The following is a 19,461-nucleotide window of genomic DNA, read 5'->3' on the forward strand; positions in this document are numbered from 1 at the left end:
TACATGCTGCAGCGCACACAGGACCCGGATGAGAACGTTTCTCTGGAGGCCTGTGAGTTCTGGCTCACCCTGGCTGAGCAGCCCATCTGCAAGGAGGTGCTCTCTGGACACCTGGTGCAGTGAGTAATCCTAAACATACCTGTAACATACAGCATCACCTGGACTGTGTTGGTTGTACGTGATGTAGAGAGAGTGGGGACGGTCAGGTCAGAGGTGTAGAGGGCAACAGAGTCAATAGTACAGCATGTAAGAGTAACATACCCATAGAGGTCCTATACTTCCTGGTGTGTTTCATTTTGTTTACACACTGTACTGTGTTCTATTATGGGTGATGTAAAGAGAAGAATGTTCAGAGGAACAGAATGTTGATTACAGTTCAAAAGGGTTGGCTAGCTGCAGTACAGACCTCATTATGACGTTTACCCTCTGCCCTTCCCATGCTGTCTGGATATGATGCATAACACATTAACTGTGATGGTCAGTGATGCTTGTTGTATTCATACTGTCTGATCCAGACAGCTGCAGCCCACTTGCCACATCTGACGCTGTGTAACTTCAATCAATTATTATATGGAACCAAGAAATGCAGTGTTGCTGTTTGACCAACAGTAGGAAGACTGCTTGACTAATGGTGTCTTTTCTCTCCTCCTGTAGGCTCATTCCTATCCTGGTGAACGGCATGAAGTATTCTGAGATAGACATTATCCTGCTGAAGGTGAGCCTGTCTCTCTGTTCTGGGTGTGAATGATGACACCACACCTATTTCCCCCCACCGGGGTTGTGTTCGAAACGAAAAGGACCGCTTTGAAAAGGACCAGTTAAGACAGTACCTCCCTGTTTCGGACCATTTGTTCAGTTGTGTGCTTAATGAACACGACCCAGAAGTCTTTCCTCCCGCCTTCCCTCCTCTCTCTTCTTACTGGTACTCTTGATGTGGTGACAGCTTTATGCTTGAGACTCGACTGATGTTTGACGTATTCGTACTCTCTGACCTAAGTGTTGTATCTGGTTAATGCCAGTTAATGGTGTAGCACGGTTTTTCCCTCTCCCAACTGTCCACACATTCCCAGTTCCACAACACATCACCCAGGCTAACCCACAGGGGATTTCCCCTGCCAGGCACTCCTTACTCTGACTCATAGTCCTCGGTCATAGAAGCCACACAGTTACTAGTTTGACTGCATTAATATCCTTCTGGCTGTTTCTGGCACTAAGCTGTGTCCATATGTCCATGGTTCAGCATGCTTTTTAGAGTGAGAATGTCTTAGCCTCCTGAACTGAAATCACATTTGGCCCAAGTTATTAAATATTAGCCTGGTCCCAGATATGTTTGTGCTGTATAGCCATCTCTTATGCATACTGTCATGTTTCACAGCACAGACCTCGGACCAGAAAAATAAAACGCATAGCAATGATACATCTCTCTCTCTCCAGGGTGATGTGGAGGAGGACGAGGCTGTGCCGGACAGTGAGCAGGACATCAAGCCCCGCTTCCACAAGTCTCGCACCGTCACCCTGCAGCACGAGGGAGGAGAGGGCGAGGAGGGAGAGGACATCGACGAAGACGACGACGATGATGACGATACATTATCTGACTGGAACCTACGTGAGTCGGACATGACTTAAAGCCGACTGTAACTGAAACCCCCGCAGCCAGGGTGGAGATGCGTTAGAGAAAACAGACTGATACTGTAGATGAATGGAGCAGGAGGATTGTCTGCTGCAGGCTCTACGTGAGTCTGGTCTACTGCAGGCTCTACGTGAGTCTGGTCTGCTGCAGGCTCTACGTGAGTCTGGTCTACTGCAGGCTCTACGCGAGTCTGGTCTGCTGCAGGCTCTACGCCAGTCTGGTCTGCTGCAGGCTCTACGCCAGTCTGGTCTACTGCAGGCTCTACGCGAGTCTGGTCTGCTGCAGGCTCTACGCGAGTCTGGTCTGCTGCAGGCTCTACGCGAGTCTGGTCTGCTGCAGGCTCTACGCGAGTCTGGTCTGCTGCAGGCTCTACGCGAGTCTGGTCTGCTGCAGGCTCTACGCGAGTCTGGTCTGCTGCAGGCTCTACGCGAGTCTGGTCTGCTGCAGGCTCTACGCGAGTCTGGTCTGCTGCAGGCTCTACGCGAGTCTGGTCTGCTGCAGGCTCTACGCGAGTCTGGTCTGCTGCAGGCTCTACGCGAGTCTGGTCTGCTGCAGGCTCTACGCGAGTCTGGTCTGCTGCAGGCTCTACGCGAGTCTGGTCTGCGTGTGCCGGCTGAACAGCGTAATATACATTTGATAGTCATCCCTGTGGGACAATGTGTCATCAAATGTACTCACACCATCCTGACAGCACCGATTCGGTTACTTCCCTGTTTGGCTGCTCTCCACTGTTAGTGCACTGCTCCCCAGCGTCTCATTAGCAGTAGAGCTAGAGGTGCTAATTGGACAGTGTGAACCCTGAACAGCACAGCCAGAGTAGTGATTACTGGCATCAGTAGCGATTGGCATGCAGAGATGCACCAGAACGGTGGAAGACCACTGTTATCACAATGGTGTCTGTATAGAAATAAAACATGGAAGTGTTATTCTGTATATGAGTGTTAGTTCACGTAGCCTTTACCGAAATGATATCGCTTTTTACCGGTGTCGTAACTAGATTACAAGGTGGATAATTCTTAGACAATTTTATGGAAATTGCTGTGTCATTGCTTCAGTGCTGTTGCTAGTCTCGTCAGCCGGACGCCAACATCAATGACATTCTGGTGAAGGACAATCTGACTTGTGGAGAAACCTAGAACTCCTTAAGTGGCTGGTAGACTGTTGCTCGTGTGTGTGTGTGTGTGTGTGTGTGTGTGTGTGTGTGTACGGAGACTGCAGAACGACTTTACGTTTAGCTGCTGCTGTGGAAGTGATGACATGTTCTCATCTGAACATACATGATGCTAATTAGAGATCGTTTTCTGATCCACAGCAGCATGTTGGTAGGACTGGTCTCCGTGACCACCTTAAAGGAATGGATGTACAGCCCAGCTTAGTTGGTTTATTAGGAGAATCTGTTACTTTTCAGACCTTTACAACTTGGCGTGGCCCAGATTCAGTAGTGTGAAAAGTGTGTGATATTACATGGCTAGTTCACTCTAAAACCATCTTAGTGTTTTGTTCATTAGTCCACTGTTAATAAAATCCCCCAAAATGGTGCATGTCCCTGCAGTTAAGTTTTCAACATAGAGCACTTCTGTACAGAGCAAAACTGTAAAGAAGTGTTTTGTCATGTTTTTGAGTGAACTATCCCTTTAAAGGTTTGTCCCTCTTATCTTTCTGTAGGCAAGTGTTCTGCGGCGGCGCTGGATGTGCTGGCCAATGTTTTCCGAGACGAGCTGCTGCCTCACCTGCTGCCCCTGCTCAAGGGCCTTCTCTTCTCCCCTGACTGGGTCATAAAGGAGTCTGGCATCCTGGTGCTGGGGGCCATCGCTGAGGGTAAGGACTAGGAAATCAATCAATCACACTGTTGACACTTCACATAGATCTCTTGCTCAGTCTCTCTCCATCTGTGTGTCTCCCCCTCCACACTTTGGACTCTTTCTCTCTTGACTCCATCTCTCTCTCTCTGTCTGCTACTCTGCTCTGTTGCTCTCCTCTCTTCTGTGTCCTGTGACGTTCAGTACACAGTGGTTCTTTCTCCTCTCTCACTCCATTGAGAGTTGACTGTCCCTCTGGATATGATGCATTCTATGTAACTCCTGACTGTTAATGATGGTGTTAGTATTCATACTGTCTGATCCAGAGGTCTCCTTCAGTCAGACTTCTCTACTCTGTCTGGTCCAGAGGTCTCCTACAGCCATACTTCTCTACTGTCTGGTCCAGAGGTCTCTTTCAGTCAGACTTCTCTACTCTGTCTGATCCAGAGGTCTCCTTCAGTCAGACTTCTCTACTCTGTCTGATCCAGAGGTCTCCTTCAGTCAGACTTCTCTACTGTCTGATCCAGAGGTCTCCTACAGTCAGACTTCTCTACTGTCTGGTCCAGGGGTCTCTTTCAGTCAGACTTCTCTACTCTGTCTGATCCAGAGGTCTCCTACAGTCAGACTTCTCTACTGTCTGATCCAGAGGTCTCCTTCAGTCAGACTTCTCTACTGTCTGATCCAGAGGTCTCCTTCAGTCAGACTTCTCTACTGTCTGGTCCAGAGGTCTCTTTCAGTCAGACTTCTCTACTCTGTCTGGTCCAGAGGTCTCCTTCAGTCAGACTTCTCTACTCTGTCTGGTCCAGAGGTCTCCTTCAGTCAGACTTCTCTACTCTGTCTGGTCCAGAGGTCTCCTACAGTCAGACTTCTCTACTGTCTGATCCAGAGGTCTCCTTCAGTCAGACTTCTCTACTGTCTGATCCAGAGGTCTCCTACAGTCATACCTCTCTACTGTCTGATCCAGAGGTCTCCTACAGTCAGACTTCTCTACTGTCTGATCCAGAGGTCTCCTTCAGTCAGACTTCTCTACTCTGTCTGATCCAGAGGTCTCCTACATTCAGACTTCTCTACTGTCTGATCCAGAGGTCTCCTACAGTCATACCTCTCTACTCTGTCTGATCCAGAGGTCTCCTTCAGTCAGACTTCTCTACTCGGTTCATTTTGCCACTCTTTTTTAGATTGAGTCTAGTCATTTTGACTAAAATATTTCAAAGTCACATTTTTGTCATTTCAATAATGATTTAGTGTAGCAATTGTTAAAATGATGGAAATAGTGGACCATTTTAGTCCACTAAATGTCTTTTCATTGTCGTCATATTTTAGTCATCACATTTTTCATGGCTCATTAACCAATAGTAAACACAAATCACTGACTTCCATGTGCACAAACATACATAGCCTTGTCCATCCAACATATCGTTCTGCATAACACATCGTAGGATTCTCTTCCCTATAGCCCAATTGGCAGAGGAACACATTACTCTGCAGCAGGTAAAAAAACAAGTGATTGTAGTAGTATTTAGTCTTGTTTTCATCAACTTAAATGAAAAATAATTTTGGTGAATTGTAGTGTTTTCTGGGTGTGTTTAGTCAGTTATCGTCTCGTCAATTGCCACTGACAAATAAGTGTCAACGAAATGAACACTGCACTCTCTGTCCCTGCGGACTCTCTGCTAGTGGAACTCTGTCTAGTTCCGTGTTGCGATAGGTCAGTTCAGATTGACTTAGCAGTGGTGCTGTCGTTCCTTTTTGTCAGTGGCTGCTCAAGCCAATGTCTGGTTCCCCTGTCACTCTACTGTGTCTCTGTCTTGCTCTCTCTCTCCACTGTGATTTGGCTACACCTTCTCTTTCTCTCATTCTTCAGCCCTTTATGACCCCCCTGTCTGTTAGTCAGTAACACACTCATATAGGCAGACAGCAGATGTTGACAGTATAGGGAGACATGTCACTGTCCTAATGCAGAGTAGGTGTAATGCCATATATTTTCCACTGCGCTGACCCAGTTAACACGTCACTAATAGGATGTACACTAATTGGATTCCATTTGAGAGTATATTTTATATTAAAACGTATAAACACTAAGCCAGATGACTGGCTGTCCTTCACGTGGCTTTGTGTTGATAAAAGACTTGGCCTACAATTGAGTGTTGTCAATAAAGAATTTGCCTCAGGCTAGCCAGATTCAAATTCTATCCAACTTTATCGTCATGAAAGGAGGAATTGAACGTTGCCTAAGCGATACACAGATGGCAATATTCAATTGAATCTCTTCACAAATACACCAGCTAAAGACAATGTGTCATGGTTAAACTGATCACTTAATATGAGGTTTTATCTCCAATATGTGCTTTGACCTCATACCCTCCCTACTAAACTGATCCGCCCCACCCCCAATCACAGACCAAATATTGAAATAGCATCATAGAAGGTAAAATAAAATTCCATGCATTGTGGTGCCTTACCTCCCAGAACTCCTCCCCCACCTCATCCTGTGTCTGTGAAAAAACACTCTCTCTCTCTAACCCCTCCTCTCCTCCAGGCTGTATGCAGGGCATGGTGCCCTACCTTCCGGAGCTCCTCCCCCACCTCATTGCGTGCCTGTGTGACAAGAAGGCCCTGGTGCGCTCCATCGCCTGCTGGACCCTGTCCCGCTACGCCCACTGGGTGGTCAGCCAGCCCCCAGACTCCCACCTCAAACCCCTGATGACCGAGCTGCTCAAGAGGATACTGGACGGCAACAAGAGGGTGCAGGAGGCCGCCTGCAGGTGTGTACTGTGTGTGTGGGAGGGTCCTTTTGGCATTGTCAATGTGTTTCAGCTATGACAGTCAGACCTGCCCCCCCCCCCCCCCCCCCCCCCCAAATTACTTAAGCTGTGCTTGATTGAGCTTGCCTGCTGTGATGGAACCAATGGAATAGTCCCAAAAGTTCAACCCTGGCACTCAAGGCAAGCTCAATTAAACGCTCAAGAGGGGGGGGGTGTTCAGAGACTGCAGAATGACTGGGCATTTGACTTCTGCTGTGGAAGTGATGACATGTTTCTCACCTGAACATATGATGCTAATTTGAGATCGTTTTCTGATCCACAGCAGAATATTGGTAGGACTGGTCTCCTAAAGGGTTGTGTATAGGCCAGCTTGGTTGTTAAAGCAGATGTTATTGTGTTTCCATTGTATTAATGTCCGTGTGTGTGACGTGTCCATTTTTGTACTCTGACCCTTTGGCCTTTGTGTCCCTCAGTGCGTTTGCCACCCTGGAGGAGGAGGCGTGTACAGAGCTGGTGCCCTACCTCAGCTTCATCCTGGACACGCTGGTGTTCGCCTTCGGCAAGTACCAGCACAAGAACCTGCTCATCCTCTACGACGCCATCGGAACGCTCGCCGACTCCGTAGGACACCACCTCAACCAGCCTGTGAGTCTGGATCTTCACTTAGTTAGAAAACTAGCACTTAGAAACATCAGCAAGCTGGATCAGCAAGCTGGATCAGCAAGCTGGATCAGCAAGCTGGATCAGCAAGCTGGATCAGCAAGCTGGATCAGCAAGCTGGATCAGCTTCATGGCCAACAACTCCTAACCGTCTTATGATGTACAACATCCTCTGTTGTGGTGCTTTGTTGCTGTATCACAACCTCCTTGGTTACTTTTCAGAGGTTCATCTTTATGGTGAAGATGGTTGCCTCTCTGCTCTCCTCTATGATGAATTCTAAACAGACATTCGAAATCTGAATCACCAGTGTGGATGTATTTTAGACTCTGAGGTTGTTTAGTGAGAGAAGACACGTGTATAAATCATGTCACGTGTAGGTTGTCGCTACGTCACAACCTCAACCTGGTTGGTTTACACAGGTTTCATCTTTATGGTGAAGAGACACAATATTACTGAACTGTATAATGAGTCTCCTCTCTCCCCCTACAGGAGTACATCCAGAAGCTGATGCCTCCCCTCATTGCCAAATGGAATGAGCTGAAGGACGAGGACAAGGATCTCTTTCCACTTCTGGAGGTTATACATCATTATATACATATATACATTATTATATACATTATATACAACCATGTTTGGTGCATCAGGAGGTGGATCATTCTTAGGCGAGATTTTGTGGTATTTGCCGTCATTGCTTTATGGCTGTTGCTAGTCTCGTGAGCCAGACACCAACAATAATGATATTCTGGTGAAGGACAATCTGGCATGTTGGGGAAAAGCGTAGAACTCCTTAAGTGGCTGGTAGACTGTTGCTAGTGTGTGTGTTTAAAGACTGCAGAACGACTTTACGTTTAGCTGCTACTGTGGAAGTGATGACATGTTCTCATCTGAACATACATGATGCTAATTAGAGATCGTTTTCTGATCCACAGCAGCATGTTGGTAGGACTGGTCTCCTTAACCTCTTCAGCTGACAAATAACTGGTGCCGGAGATGAGGCACTAGGCTGGTTTTTTGTTGTAGGTCATTTTTTATTGATTTTTAAAAGGATCTTTAGCTCTTAAAGCCACTCAAAGCATACCAATGGAAACGGGTGACTGTTGTGCTTCCAATGGTCTGTATTATACTGCACATCTTATTGTACTACACATCTTAATGATAGAACAGAGACAGATATTTCACCGGATGTATGTGTGAAGCATCCGCTTGGCGTTTCCACTCACTACCAGATATGGTGAGAGGAAGCCCAGTGGCCGGCCGTGGGAGAAGATGGAGAGAGATGTATTTAGTTTGACTGATGAGAGGAAGCCCAGTGGCCGGCCGTGGGAGAAGATGGAGAGAGATGTATTTAGTTTGACTGATGAGAGGAAGCCCAGTGGCCGGCCGTGGGAGAAGATGGAGAGAGATTTATTTAGTCTGACTGATGAGAGGAAGCCCAGTGGCCGGCCGTGGGAGAAGATGGAGAGAGATGTATTTAGTTTGACTGATGAGAGGAAGCCCAGTGGCCGGCCGTGGGAGAAGATGGAGAGAGATGTATTTAGTTTGACTGATGAGAGGAAGCCCAGTGGCCGGCCGTGGGAGAAGATGGAGAGAGATGTATTTAGTCTGACTGATGAGAGGAAGCCCAGTGGCCGGCCGTGGGAGAAGATGGAGAGAGATTTATTTAGTCTGACTGATGAGAGGAAGCCCAGTGGCCGGCCGTGGGAGAAGATGGAGATAGATGTATTTAGTCTGACTGATGAGAGGAAGCCCAGTGGCCGGCCGTGGGAGAAGATGGAGAGAGATGTATTTAGTCTGACATTCTGCATGTTCTCATCGATGGAACATTTGATCTCCATACAGTTTTCTGTTTCTAAAACTAGAATCTGTAACAGACTGGACTGTGTTTGAGACTTTACCCTTTGCCAAAGTAAAACAAATGTGTGTTTAGGAGTGCAAGGGCAAATGTAGTTATTGCACACGCTCACTTCAGAGTAGGCATTCCCTCACGAAAATATGCAAATATGTACTTGAATGCGCCAATAGAATCTCACTAGCTGGTGCTTGGCGCTACCCACCTCTTGCTTGTTATGCCCACTATGATTAATTTCCTCCCATTGGAAACGACAGGCTCTGGTCGATCTTGGGTTTGTTTAAGAAATTGGACGTGATTTTGCAAAAAAATGTATTGGCTCATGAGGTCTAAACGGGGACTGACTGACTTCTGTATCTGAAAAGTTATAAATACACTCCCTCTCCTTGACTACTTTTGTTGATATGAAATCACAGGAACAGTAAAAGAATGCTATATCTTAAAGGGAATTTTAAGAATTAGAATCTTTTTTCCAAATTACCTAGGTATAAAAAAAATACATCTTCAAATTTGTGGACTGTCCCTTTAAGATCGGTGCAAATGAAGGAAAGGACACGCTGACAGGACACTACTTTGACCTGTTGGTATGCAGGCTGTATTTTTGTTGTTACCGTCCCCCACCCACCAAACTAACCCTGTCTCTCCCTGTGCCTCCCCAGTGTCTGTCGTCGGTGGCCACGGCCCTGCAAAGTGGCTTCCTGCCCTACTGTGAGCCTGTCTACCAGCGCTGCGTAACCCTGGTCCAGAAGACCCTCGCTCAGGCCATGGTAAGAACCTATAGAGCTCGACAGCTTGTTCTAAAAACTGGAAATGAGTTACCTCGGGTAACACAGTCGGTTAATGACATAACCTTTATGAATTATGAAGCCTTTATGTGCTTGTTTTGATTACATAAATTCTTCAATTCACAAGAAGTGACGTTAGTTGAAGATTCTCATAAAACAAAATGTATAAGATCTCCTAAGCCTGTGTTTACCACAGACCTTATCTTTGCCGTTTATCCCCCCAAAATGATACGTTTTGTTTTCCCATAGGCTTTGTCCTACGAGCCATGGTGGAGTTAGTACCTACAAAGACGCCATTACTATTGCTCTCTCTAGTACAGTTTATACACATTAAATCACCAGACATGCCTTCAGTGAAGAACCATGTTAATGTATAGCAACAAACGGTTACAAAATAAGCCAGATATAGCTAGGTTTCCTTCCAATTGGCGACCAGATTTTCATGCAAATATTCGACATAAAAACATTATGGGCGTTTTCCCACCAGAGATGTTTCCATCCAATTGACTTGTTGCGTGTAGGTAGCATAGTGGTTAAGCTCTCTGAGGTATGTGGGACGCTAGCTTCCCACCTGCGGGACACAGTATTCAACAGCCAGTGAAATAGCAGGGCGGCAAATTCAAAACAACAAAAAATCTCATAATTCAAATTTCTCAAACATACAACTATTATATCCCATTTTAAAGATACACTTCTCGTTAATCCAACCGACTTGGTGAATAATGTCTGTGCCCTTGAGCAAGGCACTTAACCCTAATTGCTCCTGTAAGTTGCTCTGGATAAGAGCGACTGCTAAAGGATTAAAATGTAAACATTTAAATTAAAGGCTGTGATGACGTCGTGCACAACTTTTGTGGTTAAATTTCCATGTACCCCCAAATAAAATAAAAAAGTTAAATTCCATTGTGTTTTCAACTCTACTGATGATAAAGCCTTGCGTTCCTATTTTTTGTATTAGTTTTGCTCTGTTGGCTGTAGGTGCACTTGATTCAGCAGCCCTAGTGCCGGGAAGACAGTGTTCACATTTTGAACCATTTCATGTGTCTGAAGGTAGAACTCTGCCTTCCCGGTAGGCTCAGAGAGCAAATCAAGTGCACCTATAGGCCTATCGCTGGCCATCAGATAGCTCAGATCACTGTCTGCAAAGTTTCCTCCAGCCATAGACTGCAAATAGAAGCCTCCAACACACAGCAAAGGTTTAAAACCATGTCTAGAGAGACTCAATGAGTACAGCATCAAGCTACTGGTTTTATGAGTCAGTTCATGTTTAAGCTGTTATTCATCACTGTGAACACATCGTTCAAATCTTTGAGAAACCAAGTGTTCCAATAAGCTTGTTCTTATTAACGGCTTATTTTTTAATATCAAGGAATATTTCACTTTCTGAATTGGTGCATGAGGCAGAAATAATGCAGTGCGACTTTAGTTTGGCCATCAGCTTGAAGACTGTCCACTTCTCAGCGGAGGGAGGGAGGTAGAGCGGAGGGATGGCGAGTCGGGTGTAAGGCAGCCTCACCGCTGCTCCCTTCCTCCCCTCAGACTGACCATCAGATGCAGACCAACAGTCCAGTAAAAAACAAACGCAAATTATGCTCACCTAGCTATGCCTCACAAGTATTACAATAGGTGATATATTACCAGTGTGATCATATACCTACATTTTTAATATAATAAAGAAATTGGCAGGGTAATTCATGCATAGCCAATATGCAGTGATAATGTTTTGGGCCTATAGCCTACTGCACAAACCTCATTGCTACAGTACTGTTTTAATTGGTTAATGTTGCATAGGCTTAGGTTTTTTAAGTCAACTTTAAAAAAAATCTTAGCAGTAGATCTCCGTTTACATTTTGATTCAGAAAGTTATCTTGACTCTCAAAGGTCGGTGACCGCTGGCCTACATGATTAGATTATCGTGGACAAAAGAGCAAGAATATTTTTAGTTCTCAAACTGCAGTCAAGCGTCGATCATCATGTCACCAGAATAAGACCCATGATATTTATTGGAAAGGAGCATCAAACTCATCATTGCACTTTAACCACCCTGTGAAGTTCATCATAACTTTCATCTGTAGCCTTATAAACTGCATGCTTTCCTGTGTTGTAGTGGGGGGACCACATGTCATCATGTGACTCAACCTTCAGTATGATGGTTATATCAATATTTACACTAGTTTTTCCACTGCCATTTCTCGCATAATACATTTTACCTAAGCAAAAAGATTCCACCTTGTTGAGCGTATTTTTTTTTTGTCCACATTTTGGAAGTTTAGACAAATTTTCTCTTTCCATCATGCCTGTCGTGACTTTTTTTTTTATCCGACATTTACTTTCCGCACATGAAAAGGTTGGATGGAAACCTGGTTTCAGATAGGAATTGTTTTACTATAAACAAATGTTACTTGTCAATTTATTCTACACCACAAAGCATGAGTTAGTGTGAACAAACTGCGTTTATTCAGCAATTTATTTAACAAATCGTACGTTTTAGCTTCATATCCTAACTGTGACCAAAAACCCACTGACTCTCTGTCCGTCTCCTCTCTCTCCAGATGTACAACCAGCACCCTGACCAGTACGAAGCCCCTGACAAGGACTTCATGATTGTGGCCCTGGACCTGCTGAGTGGCCTGGCCGAGGGCTTGGGGGGCAGTGTGGACCAACTGGTGGCCCGCAGCAACATCATGACCCTGCTCTTCCAGTGCATGCAGGTACTCAGGGGCCTCCAAGTGCCAACTGTCAGCGGCCATTTTGAAAATGTGAAGTTAGTCAACTTGAAGGAGGATATGTTGCCGTATAGCTTGTACAGTGCTGCTCTGTCGTTGGCCAAAAAAAATACATGAAAGTTGATATTCTTACTTTTTGGAGTGTTAAGGAAAGTTCAAAATAGTAGTTTTAACCAGATGTGTGTCTGAGTTTGAGACTAACTGTGCGTTCCTCCAGGACCCTATGCCAGAGGTTAGACAGAGCTCCTTTGCCCTGCTGGGTGACCTGACCAAGGCCTGCTTCCCTCATGTCAAACCCTGCATTGGTGAGTCAACCATAGTAGTGAAGACATGAATTGTCAATGTCATGAAAAAGTAGATTGATAATCAGGACGAGATCACCAGTTACTGGCGCTGAGGAGTGTGTTAGAGTGACTAGTAGTTTGTTTTATTTGTATGTTGGTGTGTGTGTATAACATTTGTGTGACTAGTTGTGTGTACTGTTTAATGAACCTGTGTGTTTGTGGGAGTGTGTGTATACCAGTGATTGTGTGACTAGTTTGTATATAAACCTGTCTCCTCCCCTCCAGCTGAGTTCATGCCGATCCTGGGCCTGAACCTGAACCCAGAGTTCATCTCTGTGTGTAACAACGCTACTTGGGCCATTGGCGAGATCGCCATGCAGATGGGTGAGTTACTGCTTGCTGTGTGTACTTACTGCAGTCTTCATTTCTTACACACCCACTCTTTACCTCACAACCACTCTAAAATGTGTGTCTCGCTATCTCTGCTTTTCCTCTCCCTCTAACTCTCATAACAACACACACAGACCACCAACGACCATCCACTCCTATGATGATCTCTAACAGACATTCCAAATCTGAAGTGTTCTATGTGGAAGTTAAAGGTCTGAGTGTGACCGTGAGGTCACAACATAGGGATGAACACACAGATGGTTATGGTGCTGTGTGTTATGGTGTGTGCTGCTAGGGTTTGGTGTCTTTTGGATGGAGCATGTAACTAACTCTGTCCGATTTGATTCGCTGCCCTTGCTCTATAACCCATGAACTCAATGACCCTCTGTCATACTAGTGAGCCAATCTTCCTTGACTACAGTGTGCTGCAAGATGCCTGAGTGATGGGTCCTGCTACCATTGGACTCGGTAACAGTGAGGCCTGCAGGTGTGTGCAAGCATGGCAGGCCGACCAGCAGTAGTACAGTGTAGCGACATTGTGCTATAATACCTCTACAGGGAGAACTGACAAGAAGGATGAAGGAGATTGCTCAGCTGAGCTAGGGGGAACCATTGCTTAAAGATGGCGGCCATTTTGGAAAATTGGCCAGAAAGCAACACCACCAGATTGACTCCATCAGTAATCCATGTTGGTAGTGGTGATTTGATAGGAATGATTGTAATGACACTATAAATACTCTAAATGACAGTGAATACTTGACAGTGCTGATGTAGGAATCGATTGATTTTAGACCTGGCTTCAAATTATATTTGAAATCATTTGAAATACTTAAGCTTTGCTTGATTGTGTTGGAAAGGAACCAATAGAAAAGTCCCTAAAGTTCAAACCCTGTCCATTTGCCACTCCAGGCAGGCTTCAGAAAATGCTCAAAGTATCTGAAAGATTTCCAATAGTAATTGAACCCATGTATGGCGAGCAATGCCATTATTTCCAACTGGATGATTGTGGTGTTTTCCTTGGTGCCTGTAGGATCAGACATGCAACCCTATGTTGGGCTGGTCCTCAACAACCTGGTGGAGATCATCAACAGACCTAACACACCCAAGACCCTCCTGGAGAATACAGGTACGGTACTCACAGACACGCATGCTTAAACCCCCCACCCCCATAGACAAAACCAGTATTTAGGCTCCAGTCCACACCTATGATGATCTCTCTAACAGACATTCGAAATCTGAAATATTCTATGTGGAAGTTTAAGGTCTGAGTGTGTGACTAACACTTCTGACACTGAAGTGATTGTTCTAAACCCTGTTGTTATGGCCCGGTAGTTATTGCCACATAAATCATCACTCCTCTTTGTTTCACTTGGGACAGCCATTACGATCGGCAGGCTGGGCTACGTGTGTCCACAGGAGGTGTCTCCCATGCTGCAACAGTTTATCAGACCCTGGTGCACATCATTGAGGAACATCAGGGACAATGAGGAGAAAGACTCTGCGTTCCGTGGAATCTGCATGATGATTGGAGTCAACCCTGCTGGAGTGGTTCAGGTGAGGGGGGGGGGCTTCTGAACACTGTTCCACACAGGAACATGTATTTACTGGGGCCAGGACTTGTTATGTTTTTATTCCCCGAGTGTGTTGCCTCTGCTCTTGTCTATGATGAACTCTAAACAGACATTCGAAATCTGAATAACTAGTGTGGATGTAATTTAGACTGAGATAACTGGTGAGAGGAGGCACATTGTATTCAACCTAGCGCGTTTGGTGTCATTGAAGGATGATTGGATGCTAAATGAGCGATATGAATGTGGATGAATGTTGCATGATGAGGATGTTGACATATGAACTTTGGTGTCTCTTCAGGACTTCATTTTCTTCTGTGATGCTGTGGCCTCCTGGGTTAGTCCTAAGGACGATCTGAGGGACATGTTCTACAAGGTAAGCACTCGGGAGATATAAACCTCAACAAATCTCACCCATATGTTTGATCCTCAGAATACAAAGGTTCTAGACTGCTGGGTTCTAAGTCGACCTAGTGCTCCACAGCCTGTGATAATCTTTTTCTACAGACATTCGAAATCTGAACATATCTTGTGGATATTTTAGACTCTGAGACGTGTGGTGCTAAGAAAACAAAAGAGAACCAGCTTTGCCAGTCGTTGAAGTCCTCTGACCCTATATCTCACCTTGATTTACAAGCTTTGTTGTTTTTGTAGATCCTCCATGGCTTCAAGGACCAGGTGGGCGAGGAGAACTGGCAGCAGTTCTCAGAACAATTCCCCCCTCTGCTGAAGGAGAGGCTGTCGGCCTGCTATGGCGTGTAGTTCCCCTCGCCGACACAGGACACGCCTGTCAGGTATTGACTCACTTTAGGTAGAACTGATCTAGGATCAGCTTCCCTTCCCCAAATCCTAATGTTATGTTTACTCCATGTTCTCTCTGTTCACCTGAATAAATAAAAACATTTTCTTCTCTCTTCCTATTCCCTCTTCTCTCCTTCTTATTCGCTCCTCTTCCTCCTCTCTCCCACTTTCTCCCCTCTCCAGGTTTAATCTACGGGAGGGTTACTGGGGGAACTCATCCATCTGTGTTACTGCACTGCCCTGATCGTGGGGGCAGGAGGAGAGGGACTGGCCCTGGCTCCTGTCCATTCAGACTACAAGTCCCACGACCCTGTGTGTCTCTGTGAGGGTGGGTGGGAGGGAGGGTTACTGGGAGGGAAACTGGGGAGAAAGCCTCTGGATTTCAAACGCCAAACTTAAATCCGACGACATACTCCGATGTAACCAAAGCCACAGGGTTCTGTAAGAGGGGGAGGGAGGGTAGGATAAGCATATGCAGGGGTCGGCTGCGAACGGCCCTAAATCCATTCGATAACTCTTTAGATACCAAGGTTAGAGGAGAGCTGTGGTGGGAGGGCGGGCGGGCGGGGTGGCAGCAACCCCAGAATAAATCAATTAAGGAGAAATCTAAAAACCAGCCCAGGAGCCACAGTTTAAAAACACAACTCACATAATATGTAGACTGGCACACTTAGACTTAGTTCCGGAAGGGAAGGTAGTTGCCCTGGCCCGAAAGACCAATCAGTGCACAAGCACTTTGCATACATTCTACAATAGTCATTTGATAATCTATACAAAGGCTGTGGGTGGGATACCGAAGTAGCGCTAATGTTTTATAATAGCTTCCCGAAGGCTAGCCTCAGAGGGGAAAGCATGAAATGCTTTTCAACGTAATAACGGGGAGAGTTCTAGAAGAGTAATTTGCACCTTTACTACTCAAGCTTTCATAGACAGTACAGTACCTGTTCATATTGGGACTTCTCTATTAAACACGGGTATATTTAGACAGTTTTTCTTCCTTTTCCCACATTTGCTGAATTCATTTTACTTTTTGAAATTACATTTTTTTCCCCTCTAAGAGAAATACTAATATAAATGTAGTCTTTTTTTTCCCTTTCATAGTTTTACTACAACAGACAGACACAATCCTACCAGGAATCATTTTACTGTAGTGCTGACAAAGGTCATTTTTCCAATAAGGGATTGATTGGTTTGCATGGCAATGATAACCTCTTAAGTAACGTGTGATTGGTTTGCATGGCAATGATAACCTCTTAAGTAACGTGTGTGCGTATCTCATTGTTACAAGTAGATTTCTACCTTTAGAAACAATGGTAGTCAGCTTATTGTTCTAAGGTAACAACACCAGGTTATTTAGCCACCCCCATCGTACTTATTCTGTGACCAGCTCCCGTCGCCAGACCTAACAAACAGGACGGGTGGGTTTCTATAGTGTCGAGATCCAGCGATGCCATAGTTCAGAGACGCAAGATTCAATCGATCTTATAGAAGATGGAAGAATCACATCCCTGCAACCAGTTATACTGTAGTAAAAATCATAATCCGTTTTGCTGCTACTTTTGTTTTTATAGTATTTACAATGGACTTGAGCATTAAGGCTTCAGGAAGAACTTTAGAATAAATCAGTTGCTGGTTCTAATTGAAATTATGCACTTGTTTTTTTTACGACTGTTATGGCTTGCTGAAGTAAGACACGATATAAATAAGATATTGTATAAGCAATGGTCAAAATGAGAATTTTAGGTTAAGGCTAATGCCTCCGTTCATATGCTTGGTTTAAAAGTAAGGCATGCAGTCAGATGGATGGAAAAGATTTAAATGGTCAATCAGCATTTTGAACAATACCAAACGGCTAATCCGCCACTGATTTGGTAAACAGCTGAGGGATGAGGCTGGAGAAATGTAACGATGCTCAGCCTCATGGACAGAGTAATGGATACAAGGGCTGACTGTCCATGGTATCAAGATTATCGTTTTAACCGTGTTTTGAGGCTATACAGTGTTTGTATACATTTTTATTAAACAGGACTAAAAAGCTTATTTTGGGTTCTGATGGTGTTTGACAGTTGAGCTAAACGCATTAGGCATATGTTATATTCAAGAATCAACGGGTATGATTTCTTTTGAAAGCCCTTTTAAAGGGGAAGGACTGACCAACATCAAGTATTTTGGATCAAATGTACTTCCCACCAGTGTTTCCAGACAGTCCAACAGAAAATTTACCAGCCTTTTCTACGTGAGCAGAATGATGAGTATAGTGGAGAATGCAATGAGTCCACGAAGATGGAAAAAGACCTTGCTTGACTAGTCAGTCGGCTATCATAATAATACATAATACATATCTCGTCCATGGTCCCGAACAACCTTGAGTTGCATGCTTTTCCATAATCGCTTTATTTGACTATCATCTCATTAAAGGCGGATACATGCCCTTCTAGGGGGACGTCTTTAAGAGCTTCATCAATTGCAACGCACCCACGCATGCTGTGATAATAAAAGTGGGCGGCTATCTTTAGTAGAAGTACTTAAAGTCCAGGTTAAACTGGCTCTAGTCCAGTTGCTGTTTTCCTCAACCCGTTGATACTGTGTAGGATATGTCTGGGTATTATTATACTGATCCTAATTCTCTTTGTTTCCCCTGAGATTGGATACATTAACATTCGTGAGGGAGTGATTGTCTTGTATTTTGTCAATGTCTGGAGGTCTGTCACGTCGGACTATTTCGTTGAGTGTGTCTGTATTTTACTGTAAGCGTGTGTGCCGTTTAGACTTAACTCTGTACCGGCCCTCCCGCAAGGTGATGGACATGTAGCTCACACCTGAGATATTGGAGACACCCTGTGTATCATCAACACTTGTCATATTTTACCATCTCAGTTTGTGATTGCCAGTCGTACATCAGTTCTCTTTCAGAGCTTAGCTAAGATTTAGCGAGTCAATTAAACTATGGACATCTTTATCTTACGCCGCACAATGAAAATAGATATTCAAAATGTGAAGAAAACACTGCCTTAAGCATCAGGCGTACCTGTGAAAATGCAATTTCAAGTAAGCTCTATACAGATGTGTTTATCCATATAACGTGAATTTTAACACCAACCCACTTGTACATAAGTGGTTGATTGGACAGTATTTTGAATCTTTACACACTTTTGTAAACCGCTTCCACCCTTAGAGGGTGACACTTTAATCATATCCTAAAGGGGTAAACTGATATGCAAGTGTTGGTGGATGGGTGTCTGGTCCGCCAAGGTTGACAGTAGGATAGGTGTGCACAGAGATACTGGCTAATTGCCACAGTCTTTGCACAATGTGATACTGGTCCTATCAGGAAGAATTGGCAAAAAATGTTGAGCGGTGTTAAATCTCCTCTTAAATCGTAGTAGCGAAACATTGATCTCAAAACCATCTATACTTCTCAAGTTTAACAGTTTTCCACAAGTAGAGGCATTTTACTTTTTTCCAAGGCTAATGAGATGTTCATTTTGTTTTTTTATTTATGTTCATTTTTATTTTAAATGACCGTTATTTTTTTATATTTTGTTTTTGTGCAGAAGAAGCGCACAAAGTTTTTTTTAGACTTTAAAAGTTTTTTCCCCCTGTAATGTTCTTTTTATTTAAAGAATTTTTTTGTTTTCGTTGTTTTATAGCGGACCATTTGATTTTGTCAAATTTAATGTAAAGTGGTATTACTGAGAGGGGGAGACAGAGCGTGGTGCATACCTGGGGAAAGAAGGGAAGAATTGTGAAAACTCCTGTATTTTTGTTTCAATCTAGATATGAGCCTTGAGGAATGAATTTGATGTAGTACTGGTATTTTTTTCCTCAACTGTGGTGCAGGTGGGATGTTAACTGATGTATCACTTTCTAGTTTACTTTTGAGAATGGGGAAATAAAAGGTTTTCTATCAAACTGGGAATAAACCGATGTGGACTCTTTTTATTTAGATGAATTTGGGATTATAGCATTAATGTAGCAATTTTCTGACATATTATTGAGTATGGCTGTGCCAAGTTAATGTTGCGCCCTGTCACATTTGGTATCATTTTTTCATGGCTTCCATCAGATGAGAGGATCTGAACTCGGCTTGTTCTGAGACAACCTATGGATTACGATTAAAGTGCAGACCTATCATTCAATGTATGAATGCAATTCTTTATTGTTAACCACTGTCAAAACTGATCCTATGCTTTTTTTTCTTAA

The 19,461-nt window shown here is 44.3% G+C and overlaps 1 protein-coding gene and 2 non-coding genes across 4 annotated transcripts in view; all 3 read left to right on the top strand.

Annotated features, from left to right (window-relative positions):
- Window positions 1-19,177, top strand: part of LOC115206133 (transportin-2) — a 29,871-nt gene extending 10,694 nt beyond the window's left edge. Inside the window, exons 9-24 of one of the 2 annotated variants that reach the window (XM_029772757.1) lie at window positions 1-119; window positions 655-715; window positions 1,435-1,606; window positions 3,296-3,448; window positions 5,969-6,194; window positions 6,668-6,839; window positions 7,345-7,431; window positions 9,364-9,471; window positions 12,042-12,200; window positions 12,433-12,520; window positions 12,785-12,883; window positions 13,920-14,015; window positions 14,268-14,443; window positions 14,759-14,833; window positions 15,112-15,251; window positions 15,442-19,177. In XM_029772757.1, the coding sequence (XP_029628617.1) occupies window positions 1-119; window positions 655-715; window positions 1,435-1,606; window positions 3,296-3,448; window positions 5,969-6,194; window positions 6,668-6,839; window positions 7,345-7,431; window positions 9,364-9,471; window positions 12,042-12,200; window positions 12,433-12,520; window positions 12,785-12,883; window positions 13,920-14,015; window positions 14,268-14,443; window positions 14,759-14,833; window positions 15,112-15,219 (1,899 nt within the window). In that variant the 3' untranslated portion in view covers window positions 15,220-15,251; window positions 15,442-19,177. Of the gene's footprint in view, window positions 120-654; window positions 716-1,434; window positions 1,607-3,295; window positions 3,449-5,968; window positions 6,195-6,667; window positions 6,840-7,344; window positions 7,432-9,363; window positions 9,472-12,041; window positions 12,201-12,432; window positions 12,521-12,784; window positions 12,884-13,447; window positions 13,809-13,919; window positions 14,016-14,267; window positions 14,444-14,758; window positions 14,834-15,111; window positions 15,252-15,441 lie in introns of those variants that run through there. The other variant, XM_029772766.1, reaches the window with a different exon arrangement.
- LOC115147569 (small nucleolar RNA SNORD41) lies at window positions 445-515 on the top strand. The gene has a single exon (XR_003866402.1). It is a non-coding gene; the product is annotated as a small nucleolar RNA SNORD41 (small nucleolar RNA).
- On the top strand, window positions 3,685-3,755 carry LOC115147562 (small nucleolar RNA SNORD41). Its single transcript, XR_003866401.1, has one exon. It is a non-coding gene; the product is annotated as a small nucleolar RNA SNORD41 (small nucleolar RNA).
- Window positions 19,178-19,461: the final 284 nt, after the last annotated feature.

This window comes from Salmo trutta, chromosome 1 (genome assembly GCF_901001165.1).
Source record: "Salmo trutta chromosome 1, fSalTru1.1, whole genome shotgun sequence".
Lineage (NCBI taxonomy): Eukaryota > Metazoa > Chordata > Actinopteri > Salmoniformes > Salmonidae > Salmo > Salmo trutta.